Source organism: Eutrigla gurnardus, assembly GCF_963514095.1.
Source record: "Eutrigla gurnardus genome assembly, chromosome: 7".
In the NCBI taxonomy this organism is placed as follows: domain Eukaryota; kingdom Metazoa; phylum Chordata; class Actinopteri; order Perciformes; family Triglidae; genus Eutrigla; species Eutrigla gurnardus.
Window position 1 is genome coordinate 18,281,725 of NC_139921.1, and position 21,056 is coordinate 18,302,780.

The 21,056-nt window shown below is 43.9% G+C and overlaps 1 protein-coding gene across 4 annotated transcripts; it reads left to right on the forward strand.

Annotated features, from left to right (window-relative positions):
- Positions 1-504: 504 nt before the first annotated feature.
- On the forward strand, positions 505-20,963 carry btbd7 (BTB (POZ) domain containing 7). 4 transcript variants are annotated; one of them, XM_084012879.1, is made up of 12 exons: positions 505-832; positions 2,398-2,526; positions 6,148-6,363; positions 8,314-9,447; positions 13,862-14,070; positions 14,620-14,695; positions 15,601-15,761; positions 15,863-16,006; positions 16,481-16,670; positions 16,813-16,991; positions 17,151-17,555; positions 17,713-20,963. In XM_084012879.1, exons 3-12 carry the CDS (start codon positions 6,282-6,284, stop codon positions 18,487-18,489), a joined length of 3,357 nt encoding a protein of 1,118 aa, XP_083869005.1. In that variant the 5' UTR covers positions 505-832; positions 2,398-2,526; positions 6,148-6,281; the 3' UTR covers positions 18,490-20,963. The 4 variants fall into 4 exon arrangements, with proteins under 4 accessions (XP_083869005.1, XP_083869006.1, XP_083869007.1 ...); XM_084012880.1 differs by having other exon boundaries at positions 505-788; XM_084012881.1 differs by lacking the exon at positions 2,398-2,526.
- Positions 20,964-21,056: the final 93 nt, after the last annotated feature.

The following is a 21,056-nucleotide window of genomic DNA, read 5'->3' on the forward strand; positions in this document are numbered from 1 at the left end:
CCATAATAATGTATTTATTGACATATTGCAACTGGTTATTTAGCCAAATGGCTCATTCTCATCTTGAAGGTTGATAAAATACCTACGTAGCCCACATAACCCTCATTGTTACAAACAAACCACTAGAGGGCGTTCGCAAACGTGTTATTGCACAAGATGCTCGGAGTACTGACGGGCCTCTTGACCAGTCGGCGTACAGCATTGAGAACCTGTCAAGCTAAGCAAAAAACGGGTATGGGGGGAAATGTTATTACGCTCCCAAACTAAAGGTGCTGGGCATACCTACCTTATCTAGTATGACGTATATTTGAACGATTTTCCAACAGCTCTTTGCCGAAATTATTTTCCAGTGTATAATACCGAAAGTGTGACTGGAGGTGCTTTTATCTAGCACAATATATTGTAAAAAAAATGAAGGGCGGAAAATGTACATTTATTTATTTTGAAAGTCTTGACCGGAAGTGCAGATTCTTAATCTGGCTAGTTTGAGACGGTTAGCGTTGGGATAGGCCATAACAACCACCCAACAAGGCGTTATGCTACTATAGAGAAATACCGAACCGAATCGAGGATAAAACGATCTTGATTTAGTTTTTAGTCGGGATAAATGGTGTGAATTCGCCGGAAAGTCGATGCAAGTGGAAATATCCGCATATTAGTGATCAAAGGTGGACGTTGACGTCGAGCCGTGCGTAATGAGCAGAGTTGGAAAAAGAAGGTGTTGAGCTGCATTTTTTCTCCCTCTCTGCCAGGGACAACTTGGGTCGGAGTACTGTCCAAACTACGAGGTGATACGAACTAAAATAATGCCCACGAAGCTCTCCGCTTTCCGGTAAATATGTTTTGAGCGCTCTGTTTTTCAACAGTTGCACCGCATCCTGCTCGAAGTAAATTGCCGTTTCCGAGGGGTTAAAGTCAAAGCGACACAGCAGAGGTAGCATATCCTAGCCTCCTAGGATATGCTACTAATTGCAGGGTTGTGGTGAATATGACTCCTCTCGCTGGGGCTGTCGCTGAACATTTATACATTACTTCCCATTTTTATCAGCCGAGACGAACGAACCACTTGGTTTTTGCTCTTCCAAGCACTTTTAACCAGGGTTTCCGCTGAGCAGCGATAGCCCCCCCAGTAGCCCATAGAGCAACAATAGCTCCGCGTAAACGTAAGGCTAACAAAGCCACTGCAAATGATTGATTTCTTTATACACTGGTGGCCGAGGGGAGCCCTTCTTACGTTTTGTGTGACGCTAAATCGATAGAGAAATTCGGTATGAATGTGCATTTTAACTTTGCGGATGAACCTACATGTTGCTGTTTATTGCCTCTGTGTCAGATAGTTGTTGATAGGTTGTGCTATGGCAACATATGGCATCAGATATTGCAATCTGTAGCCAAAATGTGTGTCTAGGTATATCAAAGTGATAGATATATAGCAAATCCCAATAGCCAAATAATATCAATATTATGTTAAGCGTTAAGTTATAGGTATCCTGTCCTATTATTTGCCTAAACCACCCAAAGGATGTTTATTGTAATGCTATCCCACAAGGTCTCTCTAACAATCTATATATGTATTGGTACCACTAACTATATTTAAGTGGCGAGGAGCCATATGTCCACTGTGATAATCCTGTGGTAATCTCAATGAAATTCTGGTTAGATTCACCCTGCCTCCTTCTGAAAGACAACATGTGTGAATCTCGGTGCATTTACGTCACTCTCCAGCGTTTAGGTTTGTCATTTGTCCAGGTTTTAGTATTTGTGTCAGTGCTCCGGGGCAACAATGACATGTAATTATTGGAGTTACGTGCTCAGAAATCCGTGACTGGCATGAAAGGCTGTGAACTTGCCAGTACGTGCAACAAAGTGACTGAATGAGCCGGACTTTGGCCTGAATGCTGTTTACCCTGGCCTCTTGGATTGAGAACTCAACAAGGAGCATTGACAACTCACTTAAAATAAGCACTTATTGTTTCCTGGGCTGCCATTCATTCTCTGAATGTTGACTTGCCAGGCTGTGTTTGTATAGTCAGTAGTGTGTGCACACTTAACATTACTTTATTGAAAAGGTGGCCCTGTTCATTTGTTTTCCTAGCTGACCTAGAACATGACATTTATTCATTATCATTCTAGGTATCCTCATGTTTTCACTTGAAGATCTAAAAGAAAATAACATCGATTCAGATGGAATATAAGTGATATCCACGTTTGTGTATTATGGCCTCCCAGAAAAAAATATTTAAAAAAACGTAATCTGCTGACAACATGGTCTGTGACATGCTAAATATGCAGCACTATGGTTCATATTGTTGGTTGACGGGCTAATCCAGAGGCTGCCCACTATGAGTCATCATGGTGGGGACTTTTTGTTTACTCAATCTGTCTGTCTCGTTTCAGCGTGCTGCTTTTTCTAGCCTGTTCTGATTCCTGTAGTTTCCTGTCGCTCTCCTGGCAGAGTCTGTAATCAGTTGAATGGCCTGATTAACTGCCATACAGATTGACCTGATTGGCAAAAACACTGCAGAGGTAAGTATTTCCCTCTGCCACACAATTTTGTCTCTCAGCTATCATTTCAGACAAAAAACATGACATCGTTATTATTTTAAAGGGAGCGATTTATTCTATATTCTCCACCTGCGATCCATATTCCATTTGCACGACTTGTTGTGAGATGTATTCAGACATGTCAATACAGGGGAGGCCACTCTGTTTGAAAGTTCTGCTTTCTACAGTTGCTGCCCTATAATTCAGGCTTGACTGTGATACAGACACAGTGATTGCTCCTCTCCAGAAGATTAGGGTCTTTGTCATTGAGCCTAACAAAGATTACTGTCAAAAGGGGGTGATTTCATCATTTCATTCATTGGATTCAGAGTGGGACCAACGGAGAACACAAGACCTAGGTGTCATTGTGCCATTTGAGCAAAGCAATGTCAGTCTTTAGATTCAAACAGTTATACAATTACGAAAAAAGGCATGGAATATGCATGTCTCAATTATCTGCTACTCTATCCAAGTAATTGTTCACATCACGTACACTTGTTGAAGTCTTCTCAGGCTATCATAGCTTCATTAGAGCTGTCACTTTGATTCAAAATGTTGGCTGTGTGTGTGTTTCATTAGCAGAGCTTTGGTTAACGGGGTGATCTATAATAACCTAATTTAAAATAAGAATGCCTGAAATGTGTGGTTACGGACTGGGCAGGAGATTCATATATCTACTGCTTCCCTTTTTGTCTAACCATGATGAGGAATTCCACATAAATGATTGATAAAGTGCCTTTACTGTCATTTAAATAATGCATTGGTCCTGTTCTCGTGCCAAGCAGTTTTGTATGCTAATGTTCTGTGGAAGTCTGGGGTTCTTTTAAATCTCTGCGAGTGCCTGATTCAAATAACATAAAATGACCCGAGTGACTGAGGCAAGGTGAGCAGCCGTTTGAATGGGTCCGTATGTCTGTGTGTCTGCAGAGAGAGATTGGTGGGGGGCAGGGAGTGTCTCCTGTCACGTCTCATTAGGGACATGTAGTCCAGCTCTGCCGGGGCGTCTGTCTTCTCCCCCCGTCTGTGGCACTGTCCTCCTCTGCTCTCAGGCTGAACACAACACAGCAGCTCACTGTTTCAATCTAAAACGGCAGGAAAGTGTTAATGTTAGCCATCAGAAAGATTATGGCAGAGATGCTTCTTATTGAGAAGTGTGAGTCAGGTCTCAAGGAAATAGATGTCCTAAATTATGCTTTTAGAATTCTGCACTGCAGCTCGAGTTAAATATGGTTCACTCATTTGAATGAGTTAGAGCCGAGAGTCTGCCTAGCTGGGAGCCAGTGTATTGTTCAATTGATGTGTTGGTTGCTTTGTTTTATTCTGCCTCTGCTATGCTCCTTTGAGGACCCCCCACCCCACCTCCTTCTGTAAACAAGACAGTTTATATCTCAAGGGCTTCCTTTCTCTCTCCTACATATTCAAATTCAATTTCTAATTTTGCCCAAATTAATTCCCTGTGAAGACACTTATTTAAAGCAGTCTAATGAAATAAAGATCAACCAACGTTTTTTATTGGAGTGCTCCAGTGCGACTGCTTGGTGACTATTTGTGTGTGCGAAGTAAGAGGCTGTGGTTTTCCATTGAACCCTTGGGAGGCTGTAGAGTGCTGCTCTACAGGGCAGACATAATGATTTATTGGTGTGGCAGGCAGGAAAAACTAGCAGGCTGAAATAAAACAGATCCATTCAGTTGTCCATCTCATCTTGCATAAGAGAGACGACATGTATATATACATATGACTGCTTTTATATTGAGTTATTTGAAGGTCAAGGGCAACAAGAATTATACTTCCAAGTTAACAATGTTTATAAAAGTGCATACTTATCCAAAGTTACCCATTGTGTAAGTACCATGGAAAATTGAGAAGCTGTCCCACTGGTTTTACAAATAATTCTGATCCCCAGTGTACTTGCTGGTAGAAATAAAGTCTTGCTTTGTAATTAATAGCCCGAGGGGTTAAGGGTATGCTTAATTAATGAGGTGCCCCGTTTCTGTTAGATCGTAGCCAGTGACAGTACAAAGGAGAGAGCAGAAAAGTTACTGCGTCCTCACTGGTGCCATGTCTGGCAAGAATAAGCAGAGGGAAAATGGCTGTATGGAGCTATTTGGAGGAGCTCACCTCTGTTGCACAGCATTTTCTGGGCCACATAAATTAACAACCCTTAACAACAACAACAACTTAAGTGATCAAATCCTTTACCCTGTAGAATAGAATTAGGTTCACATTATGGCTTCAAAAATGCATTTTTTCACAGAAGACGTTTTGACTTGACATGGCAGTAAAAGTACAGGTGTTACTTGTAACATTAACAATGGTTCCGTTGTATTCAAGTGTCCCAGTAAGCCGTGACAATGAGCCAGCGTGAATTATCCCAGTACGCTGAAACTGAAGCAGCCAAATGTAAACCGGCCATCATTCATTTTAATTATTTACTGGTATGCCTTTCCTACTGTAATCTATTAAAATGTCTAATGTAAAAAAAAAAAGGCGTCTTTATACATTTTTAATGGAGAAAATAACCAGACAGGTTGGGCGGTGGCTGGGGCAGGCTGTGGCTCAGAGGTAGTTGTCCTCCAATTGGAAGATCTGTGGGAAGACTAGAAAAGCGTAGATTCAATAATCAAAAGTATTTAATCCCATTAATGCAAAAATCTAATATGCAACGGAGCGCCCACAATGACTGTGTGTTAATGGTACGGCTACCACTGTATAAATGACATGGCAAAATCTCCCCTACTGCACATAATGGGCTAAGATTACACCCACACGTGACATTTCATATCAACACTGTTGTGAAGCACTGAAAAGAGTTTCACTATAGAACTGCAAGTCATCGCATTTATGATGATGCAGTGCTAAATCTGGCTGTACTGACGGGAACTGAAGAGAAAGAAGATCCAAAACTAGCTGAGACATTTCAATAGTAATGAAATGAAAATGTAATACTAAGCTGCTTGGCTATAATTGACCTACGACCTTGGTCAATGCGTTGTCACTCAAATTGCAGTATAATTATACTCTGCGTAGATATATGCACACTGAAGTGGAAAAACGTCCAAATTGTGCATTAGACCGCAAATGTTTGAACTGCTTAAATGGACAAGATGGGCAATGGCAGACTGGGTCGTCCCTTCCTCTGGAAGACACTGTACATCTGCATTAGATTTGTTGTTGACTGCCAGTCAGAGTTTCCTGAGGGCAGAGCAGAGGAAGTCTCTGTTAACCTAAGTCACTGTTGAAGATTATAGATAGAAGCCTGAACACACACTCCTCAGATGAGCACTGCCAGCGTTTTACAAAGAAAGCCCCCTCATTACAATTTTTAGCAATTCTGGCATCTAAAATTGCCAAGGCAGCCTATGATTCATGATTGCACTGAAATCAATGTGGCTGAAACAGTGTGATAGATGGTTATAGATGTCCCTCTGTTCAGCTTAACAGTGATGCCCCTGGCCATTCATTATCTTTTAACAGAGTCCAAACAGTCCAAACTCATCATGTTGCAATCCCGGTGAGATGTTAGTCAGCAACATTTTTAAAAAGCCTTCACTCTTTGACTTAAACCTCTCTCTTTCTGTCCTCTGTCATCTTCCTCCCTCCAGGTATGGCAGGCCGGGCCCGGGGCTCTGACTATCCGTGCCTGACCCACGACTGAGGACCGAGAGGACTACGTCGTCTGAGCAGAATGACTCAGCAAGAGGGGGGGCCCCCGTATAGCAAGTGAAGAGAAGTGAGGATGGGTGCTAATGGATCCAGCTATCCTCACTCATGCTCCCCACGCATAGGGGGGAATGCACAGGCGCAGCAGACTTTTATAGGTACGTCTTTTTTTTCTGTGGTTTAATTAAGAGCGTTGTGATCGGTTGCACAGTTAACACAAAGTTCTGATGGATGATTCTGCCTTTTCAGTCAGCAAATGATAAAATGTATATGTGAAATGAAATGTTAGTAAGACACGTAATTGTCTCACTCTCTTCTGATATGAGAAGCACTGTGCACCCATGGTCCAAACACACAGTGGCGAGGCTAGCACGGCTACGCTCACATTTAACATTATATTAACCTGCTTCCATGACAACTAGTGGTGCAAGACGTGAGTATATTTGTGCAGGAATGCTCTTGAACTGGGCCATTGACTCATACAACTGACACAAATGTTTAAAAAGCAATGCATTCCCTGCTATATGGACTTTATGAAGTATTATGAGAGGCGGATATACAAAGAAACTTGATTCCTATGTGGGTGGTTAACCATAATATTACATTACCGCATTAAGTGTTCCACTTTCAGAGTTTAAAAGTATCTTCCACCATAAAAAGCCAAACGAGCCCTGCAGTATTGCTCCTCTCGGCTGTGTTGTTACTATGTGCCTGTGGTGTGATGCGATCATGATAAGGCTGCGGGCTATCAGACTGGATGAGATAATCCCGTGTCATGATTTTTGTGTCTGTGGCCACTGCCGGCTATAGGCTGCTTATTAGACTGTCTCCTTTATCTACTGAATGACACGGCAGCTACAGTCTGAGACCTTTTACTGCTGTTCCAATTTCGGCAGTGTTGACGTCATTATCAGAAGGCATTGCTGTACTACAGCTATTTTATTTCTGTGTGTTAGTTTGTCCCTGCATGCACTAACACAGGTGTATGAGGTCACTCTGTATTGCTGGTATTAAAGCAGTGTTTTTGAATGGTTGTTGGAGATGAGACATTATTAGAAGACTTAGTTGATTCTCCTAAATTGGCAATCATTGGAGCCTTTTGGGGGCTGCACAGTGGTGTAGTGGGTAGCACGTCGAGAGGGTCCCGGGTTCGATTCCCAGTTTGGGCTCAGGTTCCTTCTGTGTGGAGTTTTCATGCTCTCCCTGTGTAAGCTCGTGTTCTCCGGCTTAAGCGGTAGACAATGGATGGATGAATGGAGCTTTTTGGTTCTTAAATATTCCCCTACAGCTCTCAGGGACAGACAGTTTGGAAACTGCTTAATTTACATAAATCTGTTCTTAACATATTCATTTCACTTTCTAAATGACTTTGGTTCTGAGGGTTTTTTAGAATTCTTCTTAAAAGTGAGAGTATTGTTTAAGGAGCCAAATGATGTCCCCTGAGAGCAATGAGCTTTACTCTGGGCTCTGGAGTTGCTTGGTTTAGCTGGCTCGGGCCACAGATGATTCACAGTGTTAGAATGATTACTATTTGGGTCACACCGATGGCTGCTGAGAGAAGGGCAGGAAGAGAGGATCTCCTTGGCAGAGCTTCCTCTGACGTACCCGTCCCGTCTCTCAAGCCAAAGATGACTGCTCTTTAGTGTAATTGACTGAGCCCAAGTATGCAACCACATTTCACAGAGAAGTACAAATCAGAACAAAGTAAGCTAATTGGTTCTTAGTCTGTGATGAGCTGTAGTTTGATCCCAAACAAAATCGAAGTATTCTGTCTGTGTTCTTTCTGTTGCTGAACTCGATCCAAATGCTTTGGTAGCTGGGTCAGTGTGTGTTTGGCCTGACAGGGCTGGACACACTACCCGGGTGCTAGAGACGGATTGAGTTTCTACTCTGTCCTCAAGAGTGAACTGGTGTAGGGTTTATGAAATTAATGTCTCACCAGAATGTTTTTTTATATTTAAGTTTTTATGAAATATCTGCGAAAAACTGTCATAGCTTTTTAATAATGAGGTTTCTTACTTTATATTCAGTATATGTTGAAATTTTCATTTGTTTGAAGACGGAATACAATTCTTAAGACACTAATCGGCATTATGTCTTAATTCCAGGGACCTCATCTTACTCTCAGCAAGGGTATGGCTGGGAGTCTAAGCTATACAGCCTGGAGCATGGCCATGAGCGGCCCGCTGACAGGAAGAAGAAGAGCCTTGGTCTAGCGACCCTCAAGCGGAGGTTCATCAAAAGGAGGAAGTCCAGCCGCTCAGCAGATCATGCGCGGCAGATGCGTGAGCTTCTGTCAGGCTGGGATGTCCGTGACACAAACGCTCTGGTGGAGGAATATGAGGGCACAGCAGCCCTCAAGGAGCTAAGCTTTCAGGCTAGCCTGGCTCGTGCTGAGGCACCCAGTTTGCAGCGGGATCTGGCTGCCCTCTACCAACACAAGTACTGCACTGATGTGGACCTCATCTTCCAAGGTACTTGCTTCCCAGCGCACCGGGCCATCTTGGCTGCCCGCTGCCCCTTTTTCAAATCCCTGCTGTCGACATCCCCCGGCTATGGAGCAGAGGTTCTCATGGACATCGAGACAGCTGGCATCGATGTGCCCATGTTCTCTGCCCTACTTCACTACTTGTACACTGGGGAGTTTGGCGTGTGTGGGGCAGAGGATAGCAGGCTGCAGAACGTGGATGTACTGGTGCAACTCAGTGAGGAGTTTGGAACACCCAACTCCCTGGAGGCTGATATGAAGGGTCTGTTTGACTACATGTGTTACTACGACGCTCTGCTCAGCTTCTCCTCCGACTCTGAGATGATAGAGAGCTGTAATGAGCGAGGTGCTGTGGCTGCAGCACCAACAGTGGGCTCAGGAGGCCCTGGGACCCCAGATGAGGATCTTAGGGCTCATAAAGCTATCCTCTCAGCGCGATCTCCTTTCTTTAGGAACCTTTTGCAGAGGCGCATTCGCACAGGAGAGGAAATGACAGAGCGCACATTGCAGACACCCACCCGCATAGTGCTTGATGAGTCCATCATCCCGCGGAAATACGTGCAGGTTATTCTCCACTGCATGTACACAGATGTGGTGGAGCTCGGGCTGGTGCTGCGGGGCAGCCCCTCAGCGGGCAGCCTCGGCGAGGTACAAGCCCTGGTGTCTGGGGGCCGTGGAGCAAGCACACGTACCGAAGAAGCCATGGAGCTGTACCACATCGCTCTGTTCTTGGAGTTCAGTATGCTTGCTCAAGGTAAGTCATAATCGCAAACAGTTTCCACGTGCAATACACACAAATCAGGAGTATGTGACAAGATAAAAAGAAAGATTTTGTTGTTTGTAGATTACAACCAAGTTGTCCATACTTAATGGTGATTGTGAGTATGGCTGGGGCATTATTACCTTAAATATATGACATATTATCAGACCTTTAACGACTAAATGTTTATATTTTTTATGCATCAGTGCATGTATTTTCTCTCATGTTGGCTCACTGATGTGTTTTTCTTGATATATGATAGTTAAACTTAAAGATAGTGTACTGTTGTGATATGGGTACATTTAGGGCCGTAAGAATTCATAATATTTCTATAAATGTGTTTAATTGCTCAGCTCTACTTTTGAGCATAGCTGGCAACACAATTTGGTTTAATTTCTCAATAATGTGTCCATTGACTAATAGTCTTTTCCATGAATTCAAAGGTTATTTGTCACACTGTCATAATTACAGTATTGGTCTCTGTGGATAAAATAATAGGAGTTTGATTTTTTTCACAAATAGATAGATTTCATTGGTGAACGAATGCCTCGCAAGAGCCAGGCCTACTTTAATATCCCATCATGAATTAATATAATGCGTCTAACCTTCATTGCATTAATATTGCACTTTCCTTAAAACTGCATGTTGGTAGGCTTATGTGCAATGACAATGCACAGACCAGGCTAGTGTTAAGTAGTTTGGCTGACTGTGATGGGTGTTAGAGCTGTGGCTGCTAGCAACAGATTGATATAGGCGAATGGTTTGTCTGTCTCCAAGGGCAGACAATTTACTGTCTGAGCTATGCAGCATATCTGAGCCTCTGTCAACACTTTGTCACTGGCCTTCTGCTCCATCACAGGTCTATCTTTACTGAAGCCACTGTTTCAGAATGACCTATGTAACATGCAAAAGGTTAAAGACGTGGTTTGACATGACATGAGCCAGTTGCTTTGTGACTCTCACCTCCTCCAGAGTGGCATGTAATCAGAGTAACTTTTGCAAAATGCAATACTTGTATAAGTCTTCTTCAAATCCATTCAAAAAGTATTGGTCTGCCTGTCAGGACTATGTGGATCCACAGAGGCTTTAAGGCTCAACATTGTTAATATATCCTAAAACCATTTCATAGAGCCACGATGATGGGAATTAGTTTGTCAAATATTTTAAAGGTGTTAGGGACGTATTAAACATGTTTAGCGTATTCAATGTCCCATGCTGTGTAATGACATCAAAACCATATTATTTTCTATTTAAAAGCCAAGGTAAAATACTATTCACCGTATTCAACACTTTCGCCTGTGAGGCTCCATTTAATGTTTGTTGACTGATCACCAGCATCTTGTTCAATTGCTCCCAATGAGGTGAGAGTAAAAAAAGCACATTGGCATGTTTTTTTCAGAACGACCACCTCGAGAGCTTCCAGTTGAAAATGTCTGAACTTTTCAGAAAGTTGCTGAACTTGTTTTGAATCCAGCTCAAAAGTATAGATTCAGCAGTCAGCAGTTATTACAGTATTTTTTGTGCAAATTCCCACTGTAATGTTTAATAATGGGCTTAAATGTGTGACTAAAGCTTGAAAACAAAATGTCCAAAGAACGAGCTGTATGAACAACATGAAACATGTCTGGTAGACGATGGACACTTACTACGTAAAATTGTTTGTGTTACATTTTTCAGAAGCACAGGATTAGTTGTGGGCAGCTGTTGAATTGTCCGTATTGACTGATAGGCCAAGAATTGATTGCTTTTTCCAAGACCTGTGCAGTGATCTCCGCAGTACCATACACACGGATGGTTAGACAAGCAGCCAAATAGTGTCATCCCCACACACCATTACCCCCTCTTCCTTCCCATCCCCCCCGCTCAACAAGCCTCTACTCAAGGGTATTTTTATCCCCTCGCTTCCCTCTCCCACAGTGCTGCACAGCTCTAATCAGTTCCCATGAAACACAGTGTGGAATGTGGTTAGATGGTTGGAGTTGACCTGGTGTCATTTTATCCAAGTTCATTCTCTTTGTCTATTTTGCAACTTCCTAATATCTTTGTGGCGATTTATATATATAAACACACTCCAAGTGTCAAATCATCCTGGCATTTTTTCGTCCATCCCACCGCTTCAGACTTCAGTAGCTGTCTCTCCATGAGGCAGCGGAGAGGCTTATGTCAGGCGGTTCATATGGTGAGAGCCCTCTCATCTGTCACACTGTCTTCCCCCTCCCGTGCTCCTTGACTGCTACCGTCTGACTGTATGAAGTTTTGGCCCATGGAGGTTTTTGTGCAGCAGTTGAGCTCCCTGTGATTCTTGCTTATTAATTCTCTCGAAGTGTATCCCTTTATGACTCCATCTCGTTCAAATAGCAACCAATATTAAAAGCCTGATTAATTTTTCAAGTGCACCGCAGAGATGATAGCCAGTTGGTGTGGTTTCAGCTCGTGCATCAGGATACTTCCTCTCTCCACGCTCACTTACTGACCAACGCTTTCAGTTCCCTATCTTCTGTTTTGGAGTGCGTTGAGTGAATCCCAGTCCTTGAGTGATCATCAGACATGATTTACATGCACGGGCTTGTTTACAGGCCGTTGAGTGCAGCTGATGATTTAAGTGGCTTTGGAGCCTGTGTGCTCCATAAACAAGGAGCTTCAAATAATAACAGCAAGACAAAATGCATACGTCCCCCAAAAAGTTATTGTAGTGTAAAGCTGGCTGTTGGTGCTCCTGCTGCTGTTGATATTCTTGTCAGTCGGCTAAGCTCCAGTGAATGTGGTGTACCACCCGTGGAGAGAAAGGGAGGCGGGTTAGTATTAGATATAATGCTGATTCTAATCTCCAACTCATAATAAAAGTGCTGCGTTTTAAAAGACTGGCTGTCGCTGTGAATTCTAATGGGCTAACGCTGAGCAGAGCTGTTTGCTTTTCCTGGGCCACTGGTCCCAAGTGGGGGATTGTCTGCATTTGTGGATGTGTGTCTGCTTTTTCAGAGAGGGCAAAGATGCAAAGACTGACGTGAGCAAAAGCACTTTCTAAAAAAGACAGACAGCACAGGGACGAGTGATGGAGACAGAGGCACAGATGTTGTGAATCCATTCCCTCTTCCAGTCTGTTTATAGCAGATAAAAAAAAGGCAAAGTGGCTGGGTCCACATTTCAACTTCATCTGTCTTCTTAACGATGCAGAATTTCCACCCTTGGTTTTAAAACACTGCGGGTGTCTGCTTTGCATTTCGCCAAATTGCCATTACAATTTTAAGACGCCCAAAATAGGAACGTCATAAGTGGGAGCATCATAAGTGCGTCCATGCGTGTGTGTGCATTATTGCTTACATGTGTGTGTGTGTTCATGTTAAAATGTGTGAGTTGTGCTTGGACTGATATGAAGCCTCAGATTCAAAAGCATCGCTGGAGACATCACTCAAGTCTGGTGTCCAGTTTCCCAGAGTGTATGTTCAAAGTGGTTGTTTGGTGGTGGAAAGCCAGCTTAGATCTTCTACTTTAAGATAAGAGAAGTGTTTTCCCAGCGGAGAGTTGTTACTGACCCAAATATAAGCTGATGGACAGGGCGGCCTGGTATGAGGAAGTTTGCAAGCTTGTGTTTCAGTTCAGAGCAGTTCTAACTGGACGTCAATCTGTCTGGCTTTCTAGATGGATGTCCATTTTGTATTAAACAGTATTGATCAGAGAGAGGCTGAGAATAAGAGCCATTGAAGCTCTGATGTGTTGCGGTTTGGCATAGATAGCTTGATCTAGCCAATCATATGCTAATCTGAGCGGATGTTAGGGGTTTAATTCTGCCTAAATGGATCCCTCTTAAAGAAAGTTTGAGTGCCAGCAAAGGCTGGATTTTTAAAAAATAGCTCTTTTTTAAAAAATGGCTAGAGCAGCAGGTCCATAATTTCCAAAGCCTTTCGGTGTTTTTTTTTAATGCATTTTTTATTTATGCACAAAAATGTGTGCACGTGCACCGGCAGCACATTTCCTCAGGCCGCTGTGTTTATTTATCACAGTTAAGAAGAGGCAGCTTGAGACTGAAACACATCAAGGTATCAAAGCCATTATGTGGGTTGGTGTGTTACAGATGCAAACCACTGCCTGCTGTTCTGGTATGTGCTCTGATTTAGGAAACGCAGCAAGGCGGATGTGGGGGTTAGTAGAGGGAGACTCCCTGGGTCAGTGAATACAAGTCAAAACTACTGTTGGTCTAGCAGAGGCTGGAGGTTTAACTGAATTATTATTATAATACACGTGGTAAATCATTCTCTATTGTATTTATTTTCTTTTAGCTGCTGTTATTTTTAATTTCTGGCTTAAATGTCGGTTTTTTATTTATGGAATATGATACATTTGTGCCCATAAAGAGACTAGATTGAATATCATGATGTAAATTGCATATCTATCTCATTGGCTCTGGCAGGCTGTGAGGACATTGTTGTGGAAAGCCTGTCTCTGGACTCACTCGTCCCCATCCTGAAGTGGAGCTCCCAGCCGTACGGCTCCAAGTGGGTCCACAGACAGGCCATGCACTTCCTCTGCGAGGAATTCAGTCAGGTTGTCACCTCAGATGTTCTCTACGAGCTTGGCAAGGAGCACCTTCTCTGCGCAATTCAGTCTGACTACCTACAGGTAAGGGAGCCGAGCATCACCTGTCAATCTGCTGTCAGCCACCGTGACATCTCACAGTTTGGAGGATACGTTTTCAAGTGTAAACTTTCAGTAATGGGTGCCTGACATGTTCACAGTGACTACTGCTTGGTGGAAATACAGTTAACGCATACACGCACAGATGCATGAACACCATCTCCGTCACTCACACGCTATATTATGCATATACACCCATACTGATGACACTCTGGGTCTCCAGAGTTGAGTAACACGGTTCCCTAGAGGGAACTGCCTTCAAACCAAGAACCTAATCAAAGCTGCGCTGTCATCTGCACTGCCAAGCTACACAGGCATCAGACCAGATGGTTGAGGTGTTGAAATCCAACTCTACAAACAAACCAACCAGGCCTGAGCTTTGCTGGGACACCGCCTGAACATATTGCATTTTCACCTTATCCTCATTTAACAGCTTCCTGGGTTTTTGTACTCGAAAATATCTAACCTTGTCTTCATGATATTTTTTTTTTTTGTCTCTCTCTCTGTCTCTCTGTACCTTGGTCTCATTTACAGGCGAGTGAACAGGACATTCTCAAGTATGTTGTTAAGTGGGGCGAGCAGCAGCTTATTAAGAGGATGGCAGACAGGGGTAAGATAATACACTCTATAATTACCCTCTGAACAGCCCCCCTAATGGCTCTGAGGAAATTACCCACTTACCAGAGCCTCTAAATGCACTTTAAAGCATTTCAAAAAGGAACCAAACTTTACCCTAAAAAAGAACTGGTGTCATCGTTAGGGGTGACCCGAATAGACGGCTATTCTATGATTCGATCTAAGAAACCTGATTCGGCTGTCGCATCCATCTGGGAAAATGTGGTAGTGAGACAAAGGATCGTGGCTTTTTCAAAATCACTCACATAAGACATTAGAGCACTAGATATATTTTGAATGATTCTCTAAAATCAGCTGGGGAGGCCCGTAACCGCCGTTTTTGGCTTGAGTCTCCTCTCTCTGTTCCTTCACTTCCCCCCGTCATTTCCTTACTGCCTGTAGGGGGCGATATATTTGGGACCTATGGCTCTATTTACAATCACAAAAAGAAAGCAGGACACAAAATGGTGGTCTCATCTCCGTGTAAGGTATTACGGAAAGTTCTGCAACTACATACACACACACACACACTACACATAACAAACAGCCCGTTCCATTATTCTGACATGAATCGACAATCGGTCAACTATAGGCAAGACTTGATCAATCAGATTCAACTATGTAATTTCTTAGATGGAGACACCCCAACTCATAGTGTTTTGTGTGCTTTGACCTAGTAAGCAATTAGTGAACATATGTATGCAACCTGTTTTTAGCAAGCTGCACCACAAGGCGATGCAATCTGTGTCCATAATTTGTTGAACTTGCCTGAACAATGTGAAAAAAATAGCCAGCAGGTGTTAAAAGCATGAAAGACTTAATCATAGTTGCATAAATAGTGACTGTTATTTGCATTATATTAAAAAACTGCTAATGGCTGTTCTGTCCCCATTTACACAGAGCCCAACCTGTTGAGCGGCACAGCCCACAGTGTAAACAAGAGGGGAGTGAAAAGGAGAGACCTGGACATGGAGGAGCTTAAAGAGATCCTGTCTCCCCTTCTGCCCTTCATCCGTACTGAGCACATCTTACCTCCCAACAGTGACGTCCTCTCCGATGCGGTCAGTACTGCTTGTCTACCTTTTCTCAGCTGCTCTGTGTGCACCCGAGTCATCGTGACATATATTAACTTAGCATTGATCCAAATTTGTCTTGTTCACAGCTTAAAAGGGGGTTGATAGGGACCCCTCCTTCAGATATGCTGCCCACAGCTGAGGGGGGGAAAGCCAACGCCTGGTTACGGCAGAAGAATGCTGGCATCTACGTGCGTCCTCGTCTCTTCTCTCCTTATGTGGAGGAGGCTAAGGTAAGGCTCGTTCACTTCTGATTAATGGGACCGCCCAATAACACAGGAGACAGTGGAATATTTCGTCTCCATTTTTGCTATTATTGAAGAGTCTGGGGAGAGGACAACCTAACCATTAAGTGCCATGGGAAAGTTTGTGGACCCGTTCATGGCTGTTCAGATGCGCTAAAATCGTCCATGCCCAGTGTTGCTATGTATACTCATCATTTAATAGCAGCCTCCATCATCTTGACTGGAATTCATTTTATGTCCATTTCTACACTTTTCCTAATAACGTACAGGGCTTCCCAGCGTCATGAATATTTATGAACATTGCCCTCGACCAGAGGGAGGCATTATTAGATGAAGTGTCAATCAAGTGGAACTAATCTGCACACCCTCTCGGTGTCCTTGAGGTGCACGTAGGAGTTTTATTTCTGTTGTATTACTTTGTGGTGTAACTTTTCCCTCTTCCCGTCTCGTCATGCCCCTCAGTCCGTGCTTGATGAAATGATGGTGGAGCAGACGGACCTGGTACGTTTGCGATTGGTGCGCATGTCCAACGTCCCAGACACACTCTACATGGTCAACAATGCCGTGCCTCAGTGCTGTCACATGATCAACCATCAGCAAGTGGCAAGCAACTCGACCACAGCTCCATCGGTTGTGGCCAATGAAATTCCAGGTAATAAATAATCAGAAATGACCACACGGTAACAGAAACTGGTATTCATGTCACAAAGATCCCAAAAACATGATGCTAGCTTCAAGCTTGTATCAAAAAGGGAAACACCCACCAATGTATTTCTATTGTGTGCATCTTTCAGTGCCTCAGCTGTCTGTGGTAAAGGAGATGATCCGGAGGCTGCAGGAACTGCGACACACAGAGCAGGTCCAGAGAGCGTATGCCCTGAACTGTGGTGAAGGAGCAACAGTCAGCTACGAGCTGCAGCTGCGGGTGCTGAGGGAGTTCGGTCTCGCAGACGGAGCCACTGAGCTACTGCAGGTTAGTAGATAGCTTAGTTTGTCCCCAGGAGTTAAAGTGGAATGAGGTTGATATGGCTGTATACTAATAGAGGCTGAGGATACAGACGGACCTCATTAATGCAGCTGACACGGACCTTGAACAACCCCAGGCAGATAAATCATTTTTTCTTAATTTCAGAACCCATACAAGTTCTTCCCTGATGAACGGTTTGGAGATGAGAGTCCAATTCTGGCCCTACGCCAGGTGGGTCGGTGTCGGGTGAACAGCAGCCCAGCCATGGATAGCATGTTCACCGAGCTGGAAGGGGTAGTGGGCTTCCACCCTCCCCTACCTCCTCCACCTCCCCCATACCACCCCCCTGCCACACCCAGCCATGCTCAGCTCAAGGGCGCCTGGCGTCCTCGTGTGCCCATGCCAACCCCGACCCGCTCCTTCTCCTATCCCTGCAACCGCACCCTGATCCAGCGCCATGCAGCTGCTAAGCATGGCAGCTCAGACTACTCCTCGGTACCCAGGCCCCAGCCCCCAGACTGCACCAACCCACAGGCTATGGGCCGAGCTTTGCTTTCAGACCAACAAGCGGTGAGTGTGTGTCTGTGTGTGTGTGTGTTTCTTCCTAGATTCTATGTGCTACAATTTTGTTTGATCAAATGTGGATTCATGGTTCGTGCCTGGCCTCATGTGCAATCTGATCGACTGTGAGGTAACGTCACACATTTGTATCTGTTTTCTGATGCAGATGAGCATGGAGCCTGTTATGAGGGAGTTTATGCCTGACATTGCACTGGGTGTCTCTGTCATGTCCCTGAGGGAGCAGCACCTGGCAGAGATGGACAGGGAAGGCCCTCACAGCCCAATGGGTCCCTCAGGCCACCATCTGCCCCATGCGCCCTGCCTTCCTGCCCGACACAGCCATGGCCACGGTCCTGGACATGGCCACTCCTGCAAGAGACACGCTCCTGAGCCCAAGCTGGAGGCTCAAGCCGAATTCCCTGACCTCTATGACTTCTCCTGTCGACCTGCAACCCCGACCTCCGCTCACCCTCTGCCCTCCTTTGCAGGACCAGACCTCTACAGCCACAGCTGCACCCCCTCCAGCTCTTATCCACCCCCCTACATTTCTGAATCTCAGACCCAGGGCCGCCCGCAGGGACGGACTGCCCCAGACCCACTACGTCTGGATGTCCTCAGTATGACCTCTCAGAGGCACGATGGAGGCCTTGCCAGCCCCTCTGGGGCCCAGCCTAGGATGGGACACATCACGAGAGGACGATCAAATGAGACGGACCTGACTCATGGTTTAGGCCATTTACGTTCTCCCAGCGGAAACCTGGATGGCTATGAGGAGAGGCACACAGGAGCTAGAGACGCCACGGAGGAGATGGTTCTAGCTGGAGACGCATTGAGCCCGGGGTCCCTCCAGCAGCCTCACAGGAACAGTGTCGGCGAGGAGATCGCCAGAGACCGCAGGTCACCCAGCAAGCCTGATTACCCTTATAAGAAATCTGCACTTTAACCCCACTGGAGGACAAGGGGTTGAGTTAAGAAAAGGGAAAGCATGATGAGTAGCTATCCATCACTATGGATGGTAAAGCACTAAATGTGTGCCTGTGTATATGTATGTATGTGTGTATGTGTGTGTGTTTGAGAGGACCAGGGGGAAATGGCAGTCAATGGTTGCTATTTATAGGGTCAGTCCTTTTGTCCTACCTCTATCACACTGTGCTATCCACAGTCGAGAGTATGGAATGTGTAAGAGCTGTAGGCTACCTGTCGATGCTTGTAGTAATTGATCTGTGTGAGGCTGCCTAGTCTTGCAAGTTTAGAGGATACAGGCTCTACTTGGATGGATTGGAGTTTGATTGTAAAGAAAGAGATCATCTCTATGCTGTGTGAGTCCTGCACGAGGAGGTCACAACACTAGATGCCGCTCAGCTCAGTGAACTGAGAGTTTAACAAAGATTATATTCACAGGCCCTATTGTCTCTCAATTACTTTGAGCATAGAATGGAGAGATGGCAGGATAGGAATCTCACTTAATACAAGCTAACAACGGTACACAGTCTGGCACAGAGAGTATTGTGATAAAATCATATGTAAATACATCTGGCTGTATTCTTTCCCTCCCATTACTTGCATTTTTCATTTCTTCCTGTAGCATGCCTATAGCAAAAAAAAAAAAACTTGCTGATGAGTAATGGGCCATGACTTGGTCACACAAAGCAGGAACTGGATCCGACAGGAAGTAGGTCATCGGAGCTCGTCATTCTCCTGTAACCCAGTCTGATAATTGTTTTGGGGTTTACCTATTACATCCTTTGAATGTCTAGCTTGGAGACGGAAACCTGGGGTTTTCAGAGTATAGAATATTCAAAATATAGGGGTACCATGGCAACTGACGTACAGTGATCAAAAGGAGTGCTGGGGTTTGTTGGTTTTTCGGCTGGAACAGGTGAATGTGTGTTTGTCTGCGTGCGAGGATACATTTGATACACACAGGTGTTTAGACAATCTCGGTACTGTACACACATCTTTAGTCAGGTCTGTTTGTACATATCAGAGAGTTAGATGATTTAACCAGTCTTTGGCAAAGAGTGCAGGGGTCAGCGTGCTAGAGCCTCTTGTTCCGTTTAATCCAATAGCACCAAGTTATGAAATCTAAAGCCTTAACCAGCGCTTGGAAAATATTCAGTTTAAGCTATCTCTGTTCAATTAATTATGATGTCATTATATCGCTATCCCTGTTAATTGCTTATTTGACTGTTCTGTTCACTATGGACACACTATCTACTCCTAACCCAAATGCTAAATCCATGTAAATACATCAGGCTCCCATCACGCCACCTCTTGGGGAGAGTGTGGACCTGCATAGTCAGTGCTGATACTGTTAAATATACTGTTCAAGAGCAGCAGCAGCTGTAGCTCCAGCACCATGCAAGTACACACATGAAAGCCTGTTGCAGCCAACAGCTGGCATACAACCTCACATACGAGTATCATTGCACTGTAGGAGCCACCTGTCTGTTAACTGAAGGGAAAGGGAACAAATTAATTTTGAACAAAAGGAATATATTGAAGAAAAGTTGGCAATTGCTGGGTCATATCTCCAATAGAAATTGTACATAATTAATTGAGCTCCGTTCTGACAAATTTTTAATAGTTTCTATCACATTTTCGTGGTTGTTGAAGGTTTGACTTTTTACTGTAGTGGACAACACTGTGTACTTGTCTTTGTCATGAAATCTCACTAAGAATGTGTGGTAAAAAAAAAACAAAGATTGTGTCTCAGAATCTATTTTGTTCTTAAATGTTATGCATTAGGACCGTCTGTTCAATGTTGTAGATGGTGTGGATAACCATGTTTGTAGAGATGTTTCCTTTCTCTATTTCCCTTTACTTTTAAAGTAACAGGAATATGTAGAGGATCTGAAGATATTATTAGCTCTCTGCTTAGCAGTGATGAAGTTGCCAAGCAGAAAAATAAGTTTCCATCTAGGTTGCTTCATGGGGAAAAAATGCAAAGCTCCAGATTCCTCCCCATGTTCATGTTGGGTAGTTGTTTTATTTTCCAGGACAATGTTCCATTGAATAAAAATCCTTGTTTTGCTCTTTTGCTGTAGAAAAGTCAGTGCCTTCCCCTGCCTGCGGCTGGGCTTTTATTGGAGAAGTGACTTTGATGTCTATGCAAGCTCTTTTCTACCAGCTTACCAGCCTGCATCAAATAGTCCTTTGAAATCTCATGTAGCGCGTTTTGTGTACATAGTGTTATTTAGCACCTTTTTGGAATTGAACCATCTGAAATGTATGATTGCTTGTGTTGAATTATAACAGGTACTTTGTACTTGTACGATATCATAGAAAACGTGTTTGTAGATTGATATTAAGTTGCATTTAGTTTCACTGAATCTATTTTTCTACTGTCGCCTCAAAAGGTGCATAACAGTGGTCAACTTGGGCATCCTCAAAATAAACTGGTTTGATATTATGGAATTAATTTGATCTCGGTTGGGTTGTTTTGTACACTAAAACCATGTGATAACTATTTCGAACATTAATCCACATAAAACAGTGATTTGTTCATAT